Source organism: Cavia porcellus, unplaced genomic scaffold, assembly GCF_034190915.1.
Source record: "Cavia porcellus strain 051 isolate PalLab524CR breed Dunkin Hartley unplaced genomic scaffold, mCavPor4.1 scaffold_7, whole genome shotgun sequence".
NCBI lineage: Eukaryota > Metazoa > Chordata > Mammalia > Rodentia > Caviidae > Cavia > Cavia porcellus.
The window spans coordinates 7,915,799-7,938,565 of NW_026947490.1; the positions used below are offsets into that span (position 1 = coordinate 7,915,799).

The 22,767-nt window shown below is 35.3% G+C and overlaps 2 protein-coding genes across 2 annotated transcripts; one reads left to right on the forward strand and one right to left on the reverse strand.

The window, feature by feature from the left end:
* Positions 1-6,548: 6,548 nt before the first annotated feature.
* LOC100719035 (keratin-associated protein 20-1-like) lies at positions 6,549-6,995 on the reverse strand. The gene has a single exon (XM_003467338.2). The coding sequence runs from the start codon at positions 6,950-6,952 to the stop codon at positions 6,791-6,793; it is 162 nt and encodes a 53-aa protein (XP_003467386.1). The 5' UTR covers positions 6,953-6,995; the 3' UTR covers positions 6,549-6,790.
* A 13,597-nt stretch (positions 6,996-20,592) lies between these two features.
* Positions 20,593-20,832, forward strand: LOC101788385 (keratin-associated protein 6-1-like). The gene has a single exon (XM_005002570.1). It carries the CDS (start codon positions 20,593-20,595, stop codon positions 20,830-20,832), a length of 240 nt encoding a protein of 79 aa, XP_005002627.1.
* Positions 20,833-22,767: the final 1,935 nt, after the last annotated feature.

Here is a 22,767-nt window from a genome sequence, read left to right on the forward strand (position 1 = left end):
GTCATTTGCATGCATTGGTATTTTTCCAGTCTATAAAAATTCTGTTAGTGAACTGTAGCCATATTTCCCTAAGAAGCCAGAGAAGTCACCGACTGATGTAAAATAGTTTATGGTGTATGATAGAATAAGACAACATAGGGAGGTGGCTGATTGACTACCAGTACGTTTTCTGCCAAATCTGCACTCTGTACATGAACACTGGTTGGATGGATTTGGGTGGATTTGGCTGTAAGAATGAATGAAGATACAGTGTGATAAGCTGCTCAGCTTACCAGAAAATTCATGACAAGTAACAGTTGATGTAATTTTATTTAATCTGGTGATATTCAACAGACTCTAATAATACCTTTAAGCTTTTCTATTCTCTCCATGCTATTCAAAACCTTCATTCTCTTTATTTTCATATCAGAGAAGGTTTACTACTAAATTTTTGAAAGTAACACTGAGTTTCATAAGATTGCTAACAAGGAACAATAGTTTGAAATTCTGAAACACCTTGCCTAAGCAATGTATGATTCTCTTATTTATATCTATATTTTCTTTGATGACTTCATTTTAAAAATACAAATATTTCCCACAGCTTTAAACTGTAACTTTAAGTCATGGATGTGATAAAAACAAAAATGATGATTTTTAATTTGTAAAATTGCATTTTCATGAAAGTTACTAAAGCAACACATTAAAATCAAAGTCATTCAAGAAGTCAAAGAATTGATAAAGGTTTTTGCCATAGTGTACAAAAACCAATTTGCTTTATTTTTGTTAAAGAGGTTTACACACACAATCTAACTCCTCCATCATCAATATCAGTGGGTTTTATAGACTTTATTTGCTTAGCATATATTCATGGCCCCAAAAATGTAGGATAAGGGGTGGTACAAGCCCTCTAACTCTTTTTTTTTTAAAAAAATCTTTTTGAGACAGGATGTTGCTATGAGTTCAGGATGGCCTTGAGCTCCTTTTGTAGCCCAGGCTGGTCTTGAACTTTTATGAATCAATTCGATAAAGAAGGTAAAAGACTGATCAGAACAGAGAACCCATAAGAGGTAACCACTACCTTTTGGATAAATCGATATTATTGGTACATTAACAATCCAGAGATAGGTCCTGTTTCAGTCTTCTCATATCCTGAGTAAAGTATGCAGTTTCAGAGAAAAATATTTCAACATGACTTACTATTGTTAACATATTTCTTTGAAAAGATTTATTAGGCAGTTACTCTTCTAGCTGTAGGGCTATAATCCCATACTAGTAATAGCGTGTTGAATAATATTTTTAAATTATCCATTGCCTTAGTATTTTTCATTCGGTAAGGACCTTTGAGAAACATACAGCATTTCAGAGGAAGTACTGAAAGTTTTTAAAGTTAGTTGCTGAGACAATGAAATATGACTTGCTCACACACGAAATAAATATATTTCCTAACTTAGACTATGAAAAGGTTCCCAAATGGTGGGTATATTTTTAAACACTAGAATGCCCCCAATGACATTTGCTTTTTGTCTGAGCATATTATCTGGTCTCTACATGGATGATCAAAAGCACTGCGTCTACCGTTGTCTAGGAAATGGAAACTCTTTCCTCTCATTATATTTGCTTGGGCAAGAAAAGTAAAGTGATAAAGGCAGTTTTGTTTTGCTAGATTAAAAGTTAGAAGGTAGATGGAAGTGTAGGGAGTGATGCAGTTTCCTGAAGTATCTTTTTTTTTTTTTTTTTTTTTTGTCTTTTTCATTTTTATCGGTACCAGAGATCAAACTCACAACCCCACACATGCAAGGCAGGCGCTTATGCCACTGAGCTAAATCCCCAACTCCTGCCTAAAGGATCTTTCCCCAAGAAAACATGTAGGCATGTAGGGTCCCGGTAACTCCTTTAGTTTTTAGATTAGGGGGGAAAACCTGTTATCTAAGTGGTGTTGAACCTTTTTACCCCTGAGCTTGATCTTGAGCTTTATTCCTTTACTTACTAAAGCTACAAGGTTTTCCTTCCTTATAGCTGAGTAGTTCTCCACTGGTCTACCACATCGCTAAATAACCACAGAGCTCCTAGAGATCCCTGTGCCACACCTGGGGTCTCTGGGGACCTTTGCTGCTCTTGAAATGAATGTAGCAGCAGAAATGTGGATCACTGAACAAATCACAGCTACACAAAGATGTACATAGGAATGTTTAACTTATGTTTAAGTTAAAAAAAAAAACTAAAGGCAGAGACTTCTAGCACAGATTGATAGAAAATGGAGCTATTTTATGGCATGTCGATTAATGTGTTTATATATGAATGCAGAGTTGCCTACAAGTAATGTATGAAAGTCCAGATTTTATGCACATGTTAAAGGACTGATGGTCATATCATTACCTCTGTAGTCCCAACATCTTTGGTTGTAAAGACAAAAGTCATAGCTTATAAATGATCAAACCATGGATTTGGCCTTCTGGAACCCATGGAACTATCTTTAGGTCTTGCATTCATTCTTTTTTTTTTTTTAGGTGATCTACAGTAGTTACTATGCTTTCTCTTGTTATTTTCAATAGAATTGTCTACATCATCAGACATAAAATTGAATAGCATTACATAGCAATTTTAATAAAAACGCAACATTGGAGACATTGTAGGACTTCAAAAGCAGTTAAATAATCAAACTGGAATGGGTATCTTATTACATTTTGTCATCTTCAGAGTAGTTGCCTCTACTCTTAGACTCAAGCATACCAAATTTGAATAAAATCAGTCAAAACAAAACAGTGGTCTAACAAACCAGATTTTAATAAGATCAGTCATAATGAGACAATGTAAAAAAATACAGGGCTTCAGTTTAAGTTAATGGGGAAATAAGGATATTTACCATAGCATATCTTACTATTTTGGGGATAGTTGTCTGTGCCTCAAAGCTAGTTTGAGTAGACAGACTGGAACAGAATACAATCAAACTAAACAGCGATAAGTCTAATGTGGCTTTTAAATCCTGATACACTATTAACAATGTCATCTGCCTTCCATTTTAGGCAATTCCTCCCCTTTCCCTTTCTCAGGGTGCTTTGTATATTTTGGGTCCCGCTAACTCCTTTAGTTTTTAGATTAGGGGGGAAAACCTGTTATCTAAGTGGTGTTGAACCTTTTTACCCCTGAGCTTGATCTTGAGCTTTATTCCTTTACTTACTAAAGCTACAAGGTTTTCCTTCCTTATAGCTGAGTAGTTCTCCACTGCATAAAAGTATCATGACTTTCCAACCTATCTGCAGCTGCTGGATGGGTTGTCCCTATTTCTCTCTGGTTCCCTGTCACATAGAGCATCATTTTCTCATATTTGAATTTCAGTTTATTAATGCTCTTTCAGGTTGAGTATATTTCCTATTCGGAGCATCTCAATGGACCCTGTCTCCTCATCTACTCTGCCTGTGTTTCTTTATGTTAGTGTATCAAGGCTATCTATATTAGAGATTATAGCCCACCTTTTCTGCCTCATCACTGCAATTTCATTTTTCTGCTATTATTTGTCCACTTTTCTCCCTCATTCCACTGTCTGCCTCTGTCTGCCTCATTGAAGCCTCTCTGCCACTGTTGCTGGAATCCTGGTATTTTTTTTCTATCTCTCTCTAAAATGTCATTCAGTATTATTTTTTAGTATTGGATTGGTGGCCATGAACTCCCACAGTTCATCCTTGTCTTGGAAACATCTTTTGTCTCCATTAATTTTGAGAGAGAGTTTTTCAGGGTACATCAATCTGGGTTGGAGATTATTTTCTTTCAGGGATTGGGCTACTTCACTCCAGGCTCTTCTTGATTTGATAGTTTCTGTTGAGAAATCTGTTGTTATTTTGATGGATTTTCCTTATAGGTAATCTGCTTCTTTTCTCTGACCACTTTTAATATTCTGTTCTTGTGATGAATTTCTGGGATATATATATATATATATATATATATATATATATATATGTCTGGGTGTAGATCTGTTTTGGTTGTAGTTGATTGGAGATCTGTACACCTCTTTATGTGGATATCATTTCTTTTTCCTATGCTTGGGAAGTTTTCCTTAATTATTTCTGTGAATAGCCTTTGTAACTCATTTGTGTTACTCCTGCTTCTTGGCTCACATTTTTAACTCTTAAAATATAGATCTTCATCTTCTAGCCTTTGATTTGTTACTTCCTGGTTCCTTCTTATTTTTAAGAGGTCTTTTCTTCCACCATCATATGTTGAAAATCTATCTTCAAGTTTTGAAAGGCTAACTTTAGTTTCTGTCCAGGGATTTTGCCAGCTTTCAATGGAGTTTTTAATTTTCTGGTAATCTCTTTAGATCTGTTTCATGTATTCTAGATTTTGTTTATATTCTTCACCAAAAGTTTCTCTTCCTTTTCTGGATTCCTCCATTCTTCCATCTGTGTCTTCTTGAGGGGGCCTTAGCATTTCTTTTACTAATCTTTTAATATCTTGCCACGTTGGATTAGAATGTCAGTTTTAAGTTCGTCTATGAGGTCAGGAAGGTATTTATGTCTGCTGAAGTTGTGGCCAATATTGCATGATTGCTGCACCAAATCTCTTCTGTGTTATCTCTCCTGGATTTATTTTCCCAGGGTGAGTGGCTGGAAGTTTTTTGTTTGTTTGTTTGTTTGTTTTTTTCTCTTGTCATGTTTCTAGTTTCAGACAGGTGTTTGGTGGAGGTCTCACGCCATCTCTGTATTGCCTGAAGCGTGCTGGCTGGGGCTTGCTGCCTTCTCCAGTTTGCTGTTGTCTAAGGTGAATGCAGGAACAGTGGGCTGGCCCCACTTCTCTGAGCCATCAACTGGCGAGTGCCTTCAGCAACTTAGTCTGTGCTGTGCAAACATCACAGGTTCGGAACAGTTTGGTCCCTGGCTATTAGGTCCTGACCAGGGGCCCAAGTCCTCTTTGGGTGAGGGGTGGCTGACTGATGCCACAGCGCATCCAAGTTCAGGCCTATCCTGCCCAACTCCAATATGTCTTCCAGCTGGCCACATCTACCAGAGTGACCCAATTTCCAGTACTTATCACAATTTAATGCAGTTCTCCACCTGGCCTCCCCTCTACACTGTTCCATGTCCTGCCAAAGGCTAGGGACTCACCAACTCCTGTTATTGGTGGCCATGGCTACCATGAATTGTCTGACTCTAGGGCACGCTCCAGACAGTGCAGGACCAGTTTTAATGAGCGCATCTGGCTCCAGCCCTCCACCTGTGATTTTCCTTCCTCTTCTCCTTTTTCTTTTTCGTCAGTTTCTTCCTGGGTCACAATAACCCCTCTCCTCTCATCCATCCCTCTCCATGTTGTCAAATTCCAGCATCTGAGCTGTTTTTTCCAGAGAGGCTCTCCACCCAGCTACCTATTAAGCTGCCATCTTCTTGTCTCTCTTGCATTCATTCTTTAAGGACACTTGGAGAAAATGATATGGGTAGTGATCATTTCAAACTTTTAGATAAATAAACCATACAAATAAGCATATTGAGTCTGTACTCTTAATTTGAATGTAGTAGATTTTTATTAGTTACTCGTATTCTTTAACATAGGAATAAAAATTAGGTACGGTAATAATACCTCACATTGTCACAGTTATATTTTAGTAGCTAAATAAAGTTTGGTTTAAGAATATACCAATGCCTAGATTTGGGGTTCTAGTTCTTACTTCAGTCTATTTTAATTGATAAGAAAATATATTATCTGCTACACTCACCAAATTATGATTATAACATTTAAGCTTATTAATTGCTTATAAATTGCTTGTTAAAAGCAATTTGTCTTTCTAAATCAAAGGAATGAATAAATATTTTCCTTCATGTCAAAAATTTATTGTTATAAATTAACTGAGCATTTTTTTAACAAACGGGATAAAAATGCACTAAAATATTTTGGAAAAAGTTGAGAGCAGAATGTTCTGTTTTCACATTTTAATGCTATACAAATGTCAGAACTTCTTGAGTGCTACATATTCATGAAGCCTAGTAATATTAAAATAGAAACAGTCTCAAATACTCATTTGTGAAGCACTTTCAACACATGTCTAGTGTGCTTTTGAAGCTGGCTAATGAATGAATGAACAAATGAATAACTGAATGCATACATGAAATGAACTTCATACTCCAAATAATTCATCGTCAGTTTACTAGAAAGACCTTGATTTCTGAGAGCTGGAACTGCACTCTCCACGCCTCATTTCAACTGAGTCCACATGACAGGCAGGTGAGAGGCTTTCCCCTGGCAAAGCTGCCACAGCACAGTGAGAAGGCAGATGACCTAGGGGTGTAACAGAAGCACCACATAAAATGTGGATGTGTTTGTCTGTACACTGGGAAAATAACTGACGTCAGAGTGCTGCATGTACCCACCAGACTCGAGGTGTGTCTTGGAGTAAATCATCAACTATCCCCACGTTGGTCCTAAGCTTTTGATAGTATACAACATACACAGAGGAGCAAAAAATAATACAGAAAAGAAATTGAAGCGACAGTGTAAGACTGGGGTAGTATTCATACAAAGTTGTCCATTAAAATCATCTACGTACAAAATTGGTGGTGAAAAAAAAATAAACATGGAACACATTATATTTGCAAGCAGGTTAAATTTATTGAAAGCACTTAGGGGTCAAATGGAAAACGGGTGGCATTTGGAAAGGTATCTTTTCTTGGAAAATAGAACCGGAGAGAAATGACTGCTTCTCTGCCTTGATGGAATAGATTCAGGTTGTCATTTTGAAGAGCCAGTGTAAGAAGAATGCGACCAGCAGCAGAATCCATGTTTCCTAGGATGACAGATTCAGCGGAGCCAGAGGCTCTCCAGTTTTTCAGTAAAACCCAGACGACCAATATCTGCCATAGCAAGATGGGCGGTAGCAGCCGTATCCATAGCCTCCGTATCCCCGATAACCACAGCCATAGCCACAGCCAAGGCCACCGAATCCATAGCCCCCATAGTATGGGCCATAGTAGTTGCCGTAGTAGAACATGGTGTCAGGCAGGGGTGATGGTTCAGGACTGGAAGGAGAAAGGCAGCTTCCTGAGTTTGAACATGACTGTCTTCGAAGGTCTTTTATACTTCTTCAGCAGCAGGTGTGGCAAATCACATGCAGCACTGCCCTTGTTAAAAATTATTTTGCATGCTCCACAAACAATACTAACATTACAAAACTCTCATAAATCTTTTATTTTATAAGGCATAGTGAAGCCTTCTTTGGCCAAGTTGTCTCTATAGCTAGCTCAAGATTTTCTACTAGCAAATCACATGTTTTGAATGCAAGTTTTTGTTTTTTGACCTAGTTTTAAAGTCCTTCCTTACTGAAAGCTCAAATTTAAATTCTCTGACAGTGTTAAAAGGAATAACAGAAGCTATGCAAACAGAGACTGTTTCAATATTTAGATTTACTAATGTTCTCAGATTCTTCTGTCAGCAGCAGGTGATGAATCCACTATATCTAGGTTTAGAGTTTACCTGAAACTTGAGAAGTAAGATTTCCCAATATCTCTTAATATATACTAACTTTTTGTATGTATTTTAAATACATAAGTGGCATAATGATTTCATAGGATAAAACTTTAAAAATACACATTTCAATTCACCATTTCTGCTGCATAAAAAACATCTACTATTTTCAATTCTGGGTTTACTCAATGACTTTCTAGCTCTCAGAATTAACATACAACTGAATTAAAGATTCCGCCACTTCTCCTCCTGCTCATGAGGTGAACATTATTAATGTGCAGTGCTTTTTTATCAGCTGGGGAAAGAACCTTTATCTATCCTGTGCCAGTATCTGTGGAATCTATTACTGTACCCTGTGGCTCTATAATCAGAAAAGTCTTTGGCTCTATTATGGATTCAGTGAGTATAGACATGAATTCAGTCATCTGATGTCTGTCTGCTTTGCTATATTTCCTGGGGAATTCAGTGAAGATTACTCCTCAGAAAATCCAGGGTGCCTTTGTCTACATTAAATGCATAGCCTTAACGCAGGTTTATCATTCTTCCATCTTTAGTGTAAACATCTGCTAAATGAAGACTTAACCATGTCTGCATTCTCTTGTCCAACTCATTAGCTCTCCACTACAGTGAATATGCAGGAAAATAATTTGAAATAATAATATCAAACATTATTCTCATACCTACTATCACCCAGACATGGTTTTAAGTGCTTAATACAGATTGATTAAATTCTTCAAATTGCCTTCTGAGTTAGGTGTTATCACTATCCTGTTTCCAGATGAGGCAAACGAAACACACATTTTTGCTGGTAATATCATGTAAGTGGGAAAGGTAAGAGTTAAAGCAGAGAGCTTACTCCAGAAATATGACCCTATCTTCAGTCCTATCCTGACTTAAAGGAGGTCATTTTCCTTAGAACACATTCAGTGCGTGAGTGGTCTTAAAATGGGGAAGCTCCAGCTTAAGGGAGATTATCCTGACTTGCTGGATGTCAGCAAAACTATTGGTTGTTCACTGCATGTCAGAGTTGCCTATTAAAAATGCTATTTTGGGACCAAGTTGCTTATAAGAATTAATCTAAAATCTCAACTGGGTGAGATATTTATCTTCATTACTGACACACAGGTGATTCAGATGTGGCTAAACAACAGGAAATGCCTCAGTGACTCCAAAACCACCCTTTAAAACAGTAAAAAAATTTATTACTGTTTTGTTTAGTCATTTAGCCAATGGCAACTTGTGTAGTGGGTGCCACCCATATTTGGGACATATAAAAGGCCCACAGCAAGGAGAACTGTCCAGACTCAAGTCACCTGCACTCTTCCTCTACCAAAGCACAGCCTCAGCACCCAACACCATGTGTGGCAGCTACTACGGAAACTACTATGGCGGCCGCGGCTATGGATGCTGTGGCTATGGAGGCCGGGGCTATGGCTATGGAGGCCTGGGCTGTGGCTATGGCTCCTGCTATGGCTCTGGCTTCCGCACCCTGGGCTGTGGCTCTGGCTGTGGCTATGGCTATGGCTCCCGCTCCCTGTGTGGCTGTGGCTATGGATGTGGCTCTGGCTATGGCTCTGGCTTTGGCTACTACTATTGAGGACTCCACTGATAACTTTAACCTTCTATACCTGTGACTTCAAGATTTACCCTTTCTGCACCCCTGTCTGAGCCTTACACTTGAATGATGCTGCTGCTGCAGTGGAAGTCTTCCACACCTGGCTGTGACCCGTGGAACTCAGTGATTCCCTGAATGTTCCTGCTGAATGGGACACAGTGAATTCTGTTGGTGATGTCTGGATGACTGTCATGATGGAAATTATTTCTTGGTTGCCCTAATAAACTTCTTTAACCTGGAAACAGTTTTTAATTGTTTTATTTCCAATGTTAACCTTTTTTCAGTTTGGTTCACAAGGCTGTGAAACTAAGCAAATCACAACCCCTCCCCAATTTTGTATGTATGTGTTAAACTCATGCATTTGACTGTATCACCCACTTTCAATCTGAATCTTAAAGTAATTTACTTTTTCTAAAATCAGAGATATAACCTAAGAAGTAATTTAGTAATAGTTTAGTGCATCCTAAATAATATATCATAAAAGTGTTTGGGCTGAATGGTAACTAATAATTTGCTAGGAACATTGTTTTATAAATAACCTGGGACTCTTCAGGCTTTCATTGCAGTTCACCATAGTGGATGTAGCTGGCTACATCCCATTGTTAGCGGGGGTGAAACTACTTGCAAATTGTTCACCACTGGCAGAATTCAGTTCTTCACAAAAACAGACCATGAAGGCTTTTTTTATTCCTTGCTGTTAACTGCGGCCCTGGCTGGTTCTCTTTCAGCATCACTGTCAGCCCCAAATGTTGCCCGCAGAGCCTTGTCAAGTAGGTTCCTAAACATAACTATTTTTTCAAATCCCGAAGAGGGAGAAAACAGAGGAATGTTGAGTAGTAGAACCTTATATGAGATAGTCATGGGATCACTTAAATCAGATACAGTGCCAACAGTTTGGACACATGCCCTGGGCAGAGGGCGGGAACCTCAGAGCCACGGGAAACATTTGCTACCAGCAAGACAGCATCTCCTTCCTTCACTACGGGATTCACACGGCGCCCTTCAACACCTTACAGGTCGCTCAGATTTTCTTGTCTTTGGAGATTTTGTGGAATCTTTCTGAGGACTATCTGGACCTGGACTTTTTAGTGGGATCATTTGTTAATTATTTTTCCCATTATTTTCAGGGGAGTTGGTTTACTTATGATACTTATGCTTAATGTGTCATTTGGTAATGTTTCCCTAAGAAATTATGTATTTCACCTAAGTTTAGTTTCTTTTTGCTTTCTTGTTCGTATATTATCATTATATATTGCTTTTATTTTAGATGATGCATACAGCAGGATGGTGAAAATAAGTTTCTCAAGACTAAAGCTGTTTCAATAGTGCAGTCATAATGTCACCCCATCTCAGGCCCAGTTGTATGTTATCTCTCTACTTTTTAAGTTTTTTTTATTTGTATCAATTTGTGACACATAATAGTTGCATTCATATTGTGGATTTGAAAGTGTCTTGTGAAGTGTCAAATTTCTTCTTTTTCAAAGTCTATTTTTCACTTTGTTTTGTTTTTTACATGGTCTTTCCATTCTTGATTGAATTAACAAGTGGTTTATAATTTCTAATTCTTTCAAATCAAGTATTTGAGTAAACCAACCATCTCATTGCACAAGTCTTAGTTTCTGCTTTTCACAGATGTATCTGTCTTGTATTTTTTAGTTTCCTTATGAATTTTTGAGGTACGATATTAATTTATCTTCTTTCATTTCCAACAGTATTTCCTTCATATTTATTTTCTCCTAAATATTGTTTAAAAGTTTCTCATAGATGCTGTGATGAACTGTTTGCATTACTATTAACTTTTAAAGAGTCTATAATTTTCTTTTCATGTCTTTTTTTTTTAAACCCAAGAGGTTTTAATGAAAGAATTTCTGCATTAAATTTTGAAGAATTCTTCTAAATTTGTGTTAGTAAGTTACTTTTTTGGCTTGAAAAACATATTTTACCAGTAGCTCTACTTTGGAAGCTTGTCAAAGTTTTCTTTGTAATAATGTGTCTTTGAGGCTAATCTGTGAGAACTTGAGATTTGTTTTAAATAAAAAATTTGAATAAAGTATCTATAGTGCTACCTTACTCTGCTGTTCTTCTACAGGTATAAAAGAGTTCATTTAGTAAAATTTGTTGTATTTTTTGTTATGGCACAAGTTGGATACCTGAAAATTTGTTGCAATTTTTGTTTTTGCTGCCCTATTTTTTCCCATTTGCTTAGTTCCAGTTTTACTGTCCAATTTTCAAAGACTTCCATCCTTTATTTTTCTCCCCTAGATATTCTGTTATGTCAACTGCTTTTAATGTCCTCCATTATCATGTACAGACGTCCTGATCTTTTCTTTCTTTCCTTCCCTGTCTTTATCTTCCCCTTCCTGGCTTCCTTTACTTTTCCTTTTCTTCCTCTCTCTGCTTTTCCATTTCTTCCCATTGTCCTCCTTCCCGCCTCCCACTTTCCCTGCATCCACTTTTCCTGCTTTCCTTCTGTCCTCATCCTTTCTTCCTTTTTAAAAAAGATTTAGAACGATGTATTCTTTCTTGTATTTTTTAATGAACCTCTGAATATGTTGTTGGACACCCTATTGCCTTCCTGAAATTCTTTGTGTCTGCCTTTGTTCCTCACAATGTCTTGGAGCTATACGGTGCTAGCACGAAAGAGATTGCCTGGAGGATTCGCTCTTTCATTTGATTTCATTGAATTAAGGCCTACTTGGCTTTCTATTTTTGTTAAACATGTGACTTTCATGTAGCTTTCAATCCTTTGTCATGAATTGAATTCTATTCCCTCTGCCGAAGGGCATAATATTGTCTTTTGTCTCAGTATTTTTGGCCAATTCTCACTTAGAAATAAGGGCTTTGCAAATATAACCAAGTTGAGAAGAGGTCATAAGAGATTAAAGTGGACTCCAATCCAGTGAGTGAGGTGGCCGTGAAAAGGCTCTAGGAACGCACAAGGACCCAGAGTCAGAACAGGGAAATGCCATGTGGTGACAGAAAGAGAAAGTGAAAGTATGTTGCTAGCAGTCAGAAAACACAAGAACGGCAGGCAACTACCGGAAACTAGAAGTTAGGTAAGATTTTTGAGGACGTTATAGGAACCATGTCCCTGTTGATGAATTTGTTTCAAGATTTTGGCCTCCATAACCATGAAGAAAGAAATTTCTGTGTTTAACACATCCACTGTGTGCTAAAAGCAGCCTAAGAACTAGTGAATCATTTACAACATTCAAGATTTCTTTTTGAAGAAAAGGTTTTGCAACACAGTTAACTACATATCTGCCATTTTCTTTAGTTATTCTGATGTTTGTTATAGAAATATCAATTCACCATTGAATGTACTTTTTGGAGAGGTTTTGCTACTATAACTAATTTAAAATTATTTTTAAAGTTTGACCCTTATTTCCTAGGGTCAGTTTTATTAGTTTCCTTGTTTAAACAACATTTTCCAATTCAGTAATATTGTATTATTCATTATCATAAATCCTTCATAACCCTTTGTAATCACTAGTGCCTGTACCAAATTATTTTTCATCTCAATGCTATGTCCTCAATCTAGTTTGAATTTTTCAAATTTATGGATGTGTTCAAAGTAATGGCTTTGACTTTCATTAGTTTATTGTTTATTCATCTCTCACACGTTACACACTTATATCTTTGTTCCTTTAACTTTTCCTGTCTTAAACTTCAATTTACTCTCTATTCTAGTGCTTTAAATCTTTTCTTTCCCCCCAGAACTGCAGGTTTAATCAAGAACCTCACAGAGGACAAGAAAGCACTGTATCACAGAGTTATACCCCTAAACCTTTTCAAAATACATTTTGAGAGACCATCTCACCAGTTTGCTAAGGCTGGCCTTAAACTTGCAATCCTTCTACTTCAGTTTTTCAAGTGGCTGGGATTGCAGGTCTATGACTGTGTTCCTACCACAGAGCTCTTTAAATTTTTATAGGAGGCTTAAATCATGGATTCCTATCTACCTTTTCTAACATAACCCAAATTTTTTCTCTGATAATAGTTTTGTTGTATTTCACATGTATTGTCCATGTATTTTTTTCATTTTTATTTGAAGTTATTTTCTCATTTGACATATAAGGTTTTTTAATCCCCATGTGCCCACAGGATCAAGAATGTCCTTCCCTCTGCATAGAAACCAGTGCAGTGAAATACACCTGTAGAGGAACCCACCCAAGAAAACCCTCTGCCACCAAACAGCAGTCAATCAGTTGTGATAACACCTTTCTACCCTCTTAGAAGGCAGAATCATGAATCTGCTGTTTCCCAAATGTCATAAATCAAACAGACCAAAATAACATTGCAAAGCCTCTGAAATTAAAACTGACTTTGGAAAAATAAATAAAACTAACATTTAGGAGCACAGTCTACAAAGATAGATCCAGATCTAATGCTACAGGTGAACAAGTTCATCTTTAAGCAATGATTAATACAGAACCTCAGGGACCTGTGGGAAAAAAACAAAAGATCCTGCAGCTGTAGCACTGGCATCTCAGAAGTTGAGGGAAATCTAATACTTTACCTGTAGGAAAATACCAATTTAAGGGAGTGGATTTCTCAAATGAAACCATGACATAATAAAAGAAATAGCATGATATCCTTTGTGGGTGTTCAATGAAAAAAAATCCACATATTTTTCTTTACCAAAGCTATCCTTCAGGAATGAAATGGATATAAGGATATACTGCACTGAAATAATTTGTCATCAGCAGATATACATATGAAGATTGTAAGAACAGTTTTTTAAACATAAAGAAAATACTAATGGTAGAAATATGGACACATGAAGAAGACAGTGTGATAAACAAGTATGTAAAAACATGGCAAAGACTCTTTTGAGTTATAGAAAAAGTAATTGGTAATTCTTATTTCCTAGGGTAATCTTCATTTGTAATTGTAAATTCAGATATTTATAGCTGCCCATGCATACTTGAATATAAAACCATGAAAAACACTAAAAAAATGCTAATAACTAAGAATTCAGTGCTGTAACATATCTGAGAACAGTAAGCCAAGAAAAAAGGATGGAGAAATAAGGAGTGAACATAGAAAATAAAAAATAAAATGTCATAATCACATACTAACATTAATATTCATATTATATCAAAGAGTCTAAATATACCAATCAAAAAACACTAATACACAGTGGTGGAATGGATTTAAAAGCTCTCTAAGACTCATGAAGATTCTGTTTATAAGAAACTCATTACCTATTCATTGACACAGGAAGACCAAAGTAAAAGAAGAAAAATGATGTCATGCCCTTACAAAAGATAAGCAAAGATACATACGATCTGAACAATATCAACAAACAGTGTCTAATTCTCATCTACAGAATATTTTATCTAAAACACAGAATAAATTGTAAAGTATAATATATACAGTAGAATATTATATATTAATAGTTGTTCATTTTTGAAAAGTTGCCTTTTTCTATATAAAATTTCTTATTGCCTTCTTTATTTATTTTGTCACTTTATGTACATCATTTTATAGTTCTTTACACAAAGTTGGTTGTTAATCTCATTAGAAATTACCTTTTTAGAGACAAATGTGCTTTTCTTATTGTATTCTTCTTGTCTTTGCCTTTTGACATACTTTTTATGATGTGCCATTACAGATTTCTTTGAAGTTATCCTTCTTGAAATTTTGGAATGTTTATACTAATATTGCATTGAAGTTAGTATTTTAAACAATGATATTTTCAAGTATTGTTCTCCTTTTGATTGCCTTTCCTTCTATTACCCTAAAAATGAATACACTGGTGTTTTGAGGGGTGTTACACAATTCCTGGGACTCTCTTCATTTCTTCTTGTATGCCAATCTCTGTTCTTCAAGCTAAATAAACTATACTGATCTACCTCCATTGGATTTAATGTTAATTTTATTGTGCATGTTTTCTATCCTCCTATATTTACTCTTCAAGCTGGCCATGTAAATTCCCATATTAGATACAACAGCTCTCTACCTAATGATAGGACCTAATACCACCAGTGGATTTCTGAAACCATAGATAGTACTGAATTCTATACACAGTAATTTTGCTAACACATGCATATATGTATATGATGAAACAATTCCTAAATTAGGCACAATGGATTAGCAGTAGTACTTGATAATAAAACAGAAGTAACATTAGCCTGAGGCAAAAGTGATACACATGGAGACTCTCTTAAATGTCTTATACTTTCAACTTTTCACTTAAGCCTTTTCCAGCCTTTTGTCAGATATTTAAGTTGCCTGCATGATTGCTTTAGGGATGTTATTAAGTAAAATAAGGGTTTGGTTTACTGAGAGATTTCAACATGCTATTCAGAAAAGCACACAATCAAGATGTGTACATTGTTTCAGAAATTTCCAGTTAACACTCTCAAAAGTGGGTAATCATAGATAAATGAAACCACAGAGAATTAAACTGCAGAGAAAAAAGGATATTTTACTGCAGTTACCAACTCTTTAATTTCCATTTAGTACTTTTAAAGAAACTTTCAACTTTTGATTGATATTCTCTATTTGATTGAGATGTTATTATCCTGACTTCCTTTACTTCTATAGGCATGATTATCTTTACTATTTTTAACATATCTAGACCGACTTCTATGAAGAATTTTTCTGTTAATCTTACGTCTAGGTACTCTAACAATGCATCTTTTTATTGCCTGAGAATGTTTTTCTTGAATATGAGTGACAATCCTTTGTCTTTTGCACATTTCAGAATTTGCTGGAAAACTTCACAATTTAGGCAGTATTGTGTAGCAATTCTAGACGCTTCTCTCATTCTCTACCAATTATCATGACTTGTTTTCTTTTGTTTTTTAGGTGCTTAGTAACTTGGCTGGATTAAATGCTACTAAATTTTATGTTCTCCTGTAAACTCTCTAATGATAGTTCTCAAAAGGTGCAGTCTAGTTTATGTGTATTTTCAGCCTGAGATTTTGTTTGAGGTCTTTTAAATTTTCCTTTTCCTTGACGAGTATTATCCAGTTACAGTATCACATTCAACTATTATGCTTATAGATTTTCAACTAATTGTGCTAATATTTCCATAATAATTTTGGATATCAATTACTTTATAATCTGAGTTCTTACTGCAAATATAAAATACATTATAATTAACTGTGGTCACTGTAATGTACATTAGATCTCCAAAACTTATTAACCTTATAATGAGAAGTTCACAGATTTGCCCAATGTCTCCTTTTCTTCACTTAGAAGACTTACATTATTACTGCTTTGTGAATTTGTTGAGGGAGTATGCATTGTTGGTTACACACATGCATAGAAACAATTACATTAAGTGGTAAGTTAATGAGGTAGATACAATCATGTTTCTGTGGTACATCTCAAAAATAAACTATTTTTGGCAGCTGTATCTCAACAAAGCAGAAACCTTAATAAATGTAGACTCATTAGCAAAGGGAGATCTTGAGGCCAGCCTTTGATATTTATTCTGTGCCCAGGAGGGTCATTCTCAGTTATTTTATCTTCTGCTTTTTTTCTGGTAAAACACCTGGCTGTTTAATTGGTTGCTTTCACAGAACAAAGAGGTTCTTCATAATTTCTCATCACTAAAACCTACATTGCTTTTTGAAAAAATACTATATCCTGAATTTTCTAGACACTATTCAAAATAAACTAGTTCATCTAGATATTTGGAATTTTATATTTATAGGCCTAGAAAATTTTGACAATAAATGTAGATAATGATTTTAGAGACTTTTCCAAATTAAAGTGGTTGTTACTTGTATTTAATCAGACACTGTAATACATTAAAAGTGATTGTATTTTTATTTTCAGTGTTGGAGCTGTTAGTAGTTGATCAAAAAGTTCTGATGTCATGTCATAGACTAATATTTGGCTGTCCTTGTTTGAAACATGGTGCCTCATAAGAAAATGACTGAAGGATATGAACAATTAATTTATCAAAAAAAAAGTCAAAAGATCAGTGTCTTCCATAGCAGCATGGGCTGAACCGACTTGTTCATAGCCACTGCAGGTGCAGCCATAACGACAGTCAGGCCTCCATAGGATTTGTACAGCAGAGTCAAATTCTAAGCTTTTAAAGTTCATATTCTACAGAAGGCTTTATTAGTAACCAAGTGGTATGTGGGCCAAACCACAGGCACGATTGCATTCACATTCCAAATTAACTGGCATTAAAGCCATACGAAATATTTCTCATAACAAGTATACCCAAAATAACCTTTCTGTTGGTCAGAATACCTTCCATAAATCATAGGCATTAATGAGAGATTCTTCTCCTTTGTTGCTTGCTTGTTTATTTCAAATGCCAGGTTGAGGGTAATCATTAGCTACCAGCAGACCATACAACACACAAGGATTCCTCTTATTAAAATTTCTGATTTATGTAATGATATTCTCCTTACTATATGCAAATATCATGGTTTAGCAACCAAATATGACTCAAAAGGGTGAGAACACTGAAGAGACTTCATGGTGGCATTATTAAAATTATTGAATATTCAGCTATTTTATTTCTTTTTGTGTTTAGAGAAATACTCACTTTGGCTTTTACTTCACATGTATACATATCGATCAGCTTGTCTACATTCTAAAACCATATTTAATATTTACCCTGAACATGCAGGAAGGAAAGGATTTACTCAACTGGAAACCTGAGATTGACAATAGCTCCAAAACTTTCAAAGATTTGTTGATGCCATGTACTCACTGGTGTGGAGCGTAGAAAATCTCACTTCTCTATGGCTTGCCAAAATGTGTAACTCGGATGTAATGATGATAAAACTTTAGACAAATTAGAATTGGAGAATGTTCTGCAAAATTGGAATCAAAGGCACAGATATTAAGAAAAGACTGAGAATATGACCAATTAGAGAAGACTGAAAAGATAAAGTAACAAAATACAAGGTGAGTTTGATGCTATAACAAAAAATAGAAAAAATCATTAAGAACGGTGAAGTCTATAGGTTAATGGTACAGTATAAAGCCAATGTATTTGGTTGATAAAAATACTATATTTTTGAAAGATATTAATATTAGGAGATCCTGAGTGATCTATATCTATATACATATCAATGTATTTACACTATTTATAGTATAACGGTGATCAATTTAACAGAGTTTATATCAACACTAGAGACTGTCAGAGGGGCAAAGCATTTAGCTACGCACTATCCGATTTGGTAGGAAAACATGAAGGGAACAGAAGAAAGGATATTTAGGGAAGAAAAGTTGGTGAGTTTGGAATTAAATCAAGTGTCATGTGGTAGAACAGATTTAAGTTGCAAAGTTTTTCAGGCGTCAAAGAATTTTTTAAATCTCTTTGTTACTCAGAACCTGAGAAAAGTTACCTCTGGATTTTTCAAGACTGAAATCTTGATGATACCTAGAAGAATAATTTCCTAGAGTAGTAAGAACCAAAGAAGATAGGTAGGTGGTTAGAATACTTTTAGGATGGTAGCATGAAAATTCACTTAGGAAGCTTTGCTAGAAAGCAGACTACAGAAATGATTATTATATTGAATATCAGAGGGGCTGGGGATTTAGCTCAGCGGCATAAGTGCCTGCCTTGCAAGCATGTGGTCATGAGTTCAATCCGTGGCACCAGTAAAAAACAAACAAAAAACAAAAACCCCTGAATATTGGAAGGATGATATGTAGCTTCTTTTCTAATTATGGATGTATGTAAAATGAGTATATTCAGAAATATATACTAGATAATATTTTAAAAAGAATGTCATGTGACATAGTACAAATTCCTACTGCAATGTTGAGGTAGAACAACTAAATTATTTGGAAGAAGGAAATTAATTCCTGGAAGTACAAAGAAAAAATATTACTAATAAATATTAGCAGGAACACTATGTTGAACAAAATAAAATGTACCAATATAAACTTTAACAAAATACAAAAATGTAATAATTTTTGCTTTTTAAATTGCTTTACACAACTCATTTTCATCAAACTGAGATGATTTTCTAGAATTTAAATTGCCTAGAGTAAAAATAATTCCTGTTATTTCCACCAGTTTTTAATAAAATTTAAGTTACTGTTCAATTGATTCTACACTATAAGAACTGAGGCTATTTGTATTTTTACATTAGAAATTTGAGTAAGAGAAAATAAATTTTTTTCATATTTCTCAGTCCAAGTAAATGGCGAGTAGTATGTAACAAATGCTAACCTATTTAACAAAAATAGGGAAAAAAGTATTCAAAACTATTATGGATAAATAAGGAGAGGGATATTTTGATTTAATTATTGATATAAAAATTTTTTGTTGGATTAGGGATTTTCTTTTAATATTTTAGAAGAGTCAGAATTTTAAGTGATCAAATACACGTTAGGTAATTTAGAGCTTATGTCCTCATCCTGTTGATCACTAAATAAGAGCTAATTCAAATATAGCACATGGCTAACATCTCAAAACCTCTTCTCTACCATATAATCCAGTTTCATAGACACATGTCAAAACCCTAGTTAGAGATATCAGAAGGGAAATAATGAAATAATGAAGTTAATGAAGTTATTGAAGTTAAATAATGAAATGATGAAATAATGTTTTTACCAGAAGGTATCTTAGTAACGTCAGAAATAGAATATCAGAAATCCATGTGGAAGAGTGAATAATGCTTCCTATCCACGTCTGTTAAATAAAACATGGAGAGATGTCTTTTTAAATATTACTCTAGGTCAATCGTCTCTGCTCTTCTTTGATTTTCCAGTAGGACAAGTAATCACAGTGCTCTAAATGATGACAGAGACAACTCTGGGGTCAGGGGTGGATGCCAGAGTATAAAGCATGCCAAACTGCTGTTTTGAGGAACAGTACTAAATCATTTACTGATGATCCAAAATGATAACTCAGTCAGTTAAATCATTATTTAAAATATTAATTAACCACTATAGACACAATTTAAAAACCAAGAAATGCAGAAATTGGATTCAACATATAGCAAATTTCTTTTACTTCAAAAGAAGTTGAATGTAAGTAGGAAGGTAGAATATGATTTTCTCAGACCTGATTCTTTTCGATTTTTAATTGGATGAATTGTTAGTACCCATATAGGTATAATAATTATATTTTGTTTCAATAAAGAAAAGGACCTTAGATATATAGGAAAATGATTTGGATGAAGAGAGAAAATAATTCTTAAGGCAAAATGAAGATTATTCTTGTGAAAGATTAAAAAGTAGGGAAACTCTTAGGGTCAAGAGCAAGAAAGATAATAACAAATAATAGTATACTTTTGGTAGATAATTGACAGTTACAGGATGTCCAATAATGCTCCATTTTGATGAGTTTGAAAATGTGCCCCCTCCCTCACTGAAAGTCCCAATTGGATCCTGAATGTAAAAACTCAAAGCAAAACTGTTTAACATTTTATGCTTTACTTTATGTTGAGAAACAACAAATAATTGGATTAGTCATATAATTGGCTAGTGATACGAGCACATGTGATGAGCGTCACACACATGCAAGACGTATAAAAGGCCCACAGCAGGGAGAACTGTCCAGACTCAAGTCACCTGCACTCCTCCTCTACCAAAGCACAGCCTCAGCACCCAACACCATGTGTGGCAGCTACTACAGAAACTACTATGGCGGCCGCGGCTATGGATGCTGTGGCTATGGAGGCCTGGGCTATGGCTATGGAGGCCTGGGCTGTGGCTATGGCTCCTGCTGTGGCTCTGGCTTCCGCACCCTGGGCTGTGGCTCTGGCTGTGGCTATGGCTATGGCTCCCGCTCCCTGTGTGGCTGTGGCTATGGATGTGGCTCTGGCTATGGCTCTGGCTTTGGCTACTACTACTGAGGCTGTCACGGAAGACTCTCACCTTATACAACTGATACCAAGATTCAGCAGTTCTGAACCCCACATGTTTTGAGTCTCATGTTTGGGGATTTTATTGTAGTGCATATTTCTGACAACTTGCCCTACAGTGCCATCTGGATCTGGTACTTTTCCTTCCCTAGATTTAATTGCTGAAAATGAAGAGAACTTGGAATTCATCTTGTGAACTCCTCTGTGATTTCTCATTGGGTTAATGACCTCACAACGTCTGCATTCTTGCTGTCTTGCAGGATTTATTTTACTGTTTTCCTAATAAATATTGTATTATTCTAAAATTAGCCTAATTCTCTATTTAACTTCCATTGTTTATGTGTTTCCCTGTTTGCATTAAAGAAAACTAAGGCCTTCTTTAGCATATATCTGCTTTAGTGTTTCTACGTTGTTGCCTTACCACATCTTTAATGTGTGACATGAAGAAGGCGACAATCTTTGAAGTCTTCAATTTTCTACTCTGTTTAAACAGTGATAATGTATGTTCTCTTGAATTTTTTACACTTTAGTTAAGAATGAGCTGGACATAGAGATTCTAATAAAGTTTTTCATATTAAGCATTAGTGTGTACAGAATTTCTTTCAAGGTACAAATATGTATGCATAAACTCTGCCTCAAATCTTTAGTTTTGGTGTGTTAGGCAAGAAGTATTTTTGTATGTGACCATCTTAACAAATAGAGAAGTTCGTGCTCCCACTTAACTTTTTACATGGCTTACTTTGGCTTCAATTTTGTTTTTGAAAAGTGAAGCCTTGGGACTGGAGATTTGGCTCAGGAGTGTAAGTGCCTGCCTGGCAAGTGCAAGGTTGTGAGTTCAATACTTTGTATGAAAAAAAAAAAAAAAGGTGAAGTCTTCCATGACACCGATGATGCATTTAAGTTTAGAATCAATTGAGGGCACCTGCATTCCTTGTCTTGAGATATTTGTTTCTTGTCATTCTCAATTTTTCCGTTTGTAGCAACAATCATTTGCTTTTTCAATTTTTTATGACTCCTGTCTCTAAACTTAGCAATGTATTTTTGTGATATGGGATTTCTATATCTCACATTGAACTTGAGTGAATTTAAATGCAACATTTAGCTTTTGTCTTTTTAAAAAAATTTACTAGTACTTATCTGCAATACATAATAATCACATTCATCATGGGGATTGGCACATGCATGTAACACATCTTAACTCACTCTTTATATTTATTTTAAAATAATAGCTATGATCTAACTTGTTTGGATAGGTTCATGGTTGCAAAACTGTTGATTCTACAAGAGAGAGTTAAGATTTCTGGAAAAATATGAGCCCAAGGCAGAATATATTTTCAAATTATACTTACATATGAATTATATTTCCCATTTACTTTATTTTCAACTCTTAGAATTTGTATGTAATATTAAGTACAACTTGCATGGTCTACAGTTACCTGCTTCAAAACATAGTAGAATTTGAAATTATCTTGGTCTGGATTATGGGCCATAGCCCCTGGCTGAGTCAATGCCTTAGATTACTAAGGCAATACTATTATTGACTATGCTTTTCTAGGATATGCATCTGTGTTTCGGTGCCAAATAAACCTGAATAGAATCTTTAAAGCTTTAAAAGTTTGAATTAAAACTTAGAAGAACATTATTAAAATTCCTATCTCTATATATATACGCATATATTATACATGGTTTATACATTGTATATATGGTTAATGTATAATTATTGATTTTTTCATTCACATTGATATTCTTCAATTATTAAAAATCAATTATATTTAAAAATCACATTGCTTTGTTAATCTTCCTAAAGTCATCAGTTTATGAATGCCTCCAACTGATATTGAAACTGCAATTCTTTAGTGCTTTACTCTGTTTTTGTGTCTTTCTCTTCATAATTGGGTAGAAACACTGCCTTAACAATATCACATT

Coding starts and splice junctions, on each gene's coding strand:
- LOC101788385 (XM_005002570.1), top strand. CDS start 20,593: ATGTGTGGCAGCTACTACAGAAACTACTATGGCGGCCGCGGCTATGGA.
- LOC100719035 (XM_003467338.2), bottom strand. CDS start 6,952: ATGTTCTACTACGGCAACTACTATGGCCCATACTATGGGGGCTATGGA.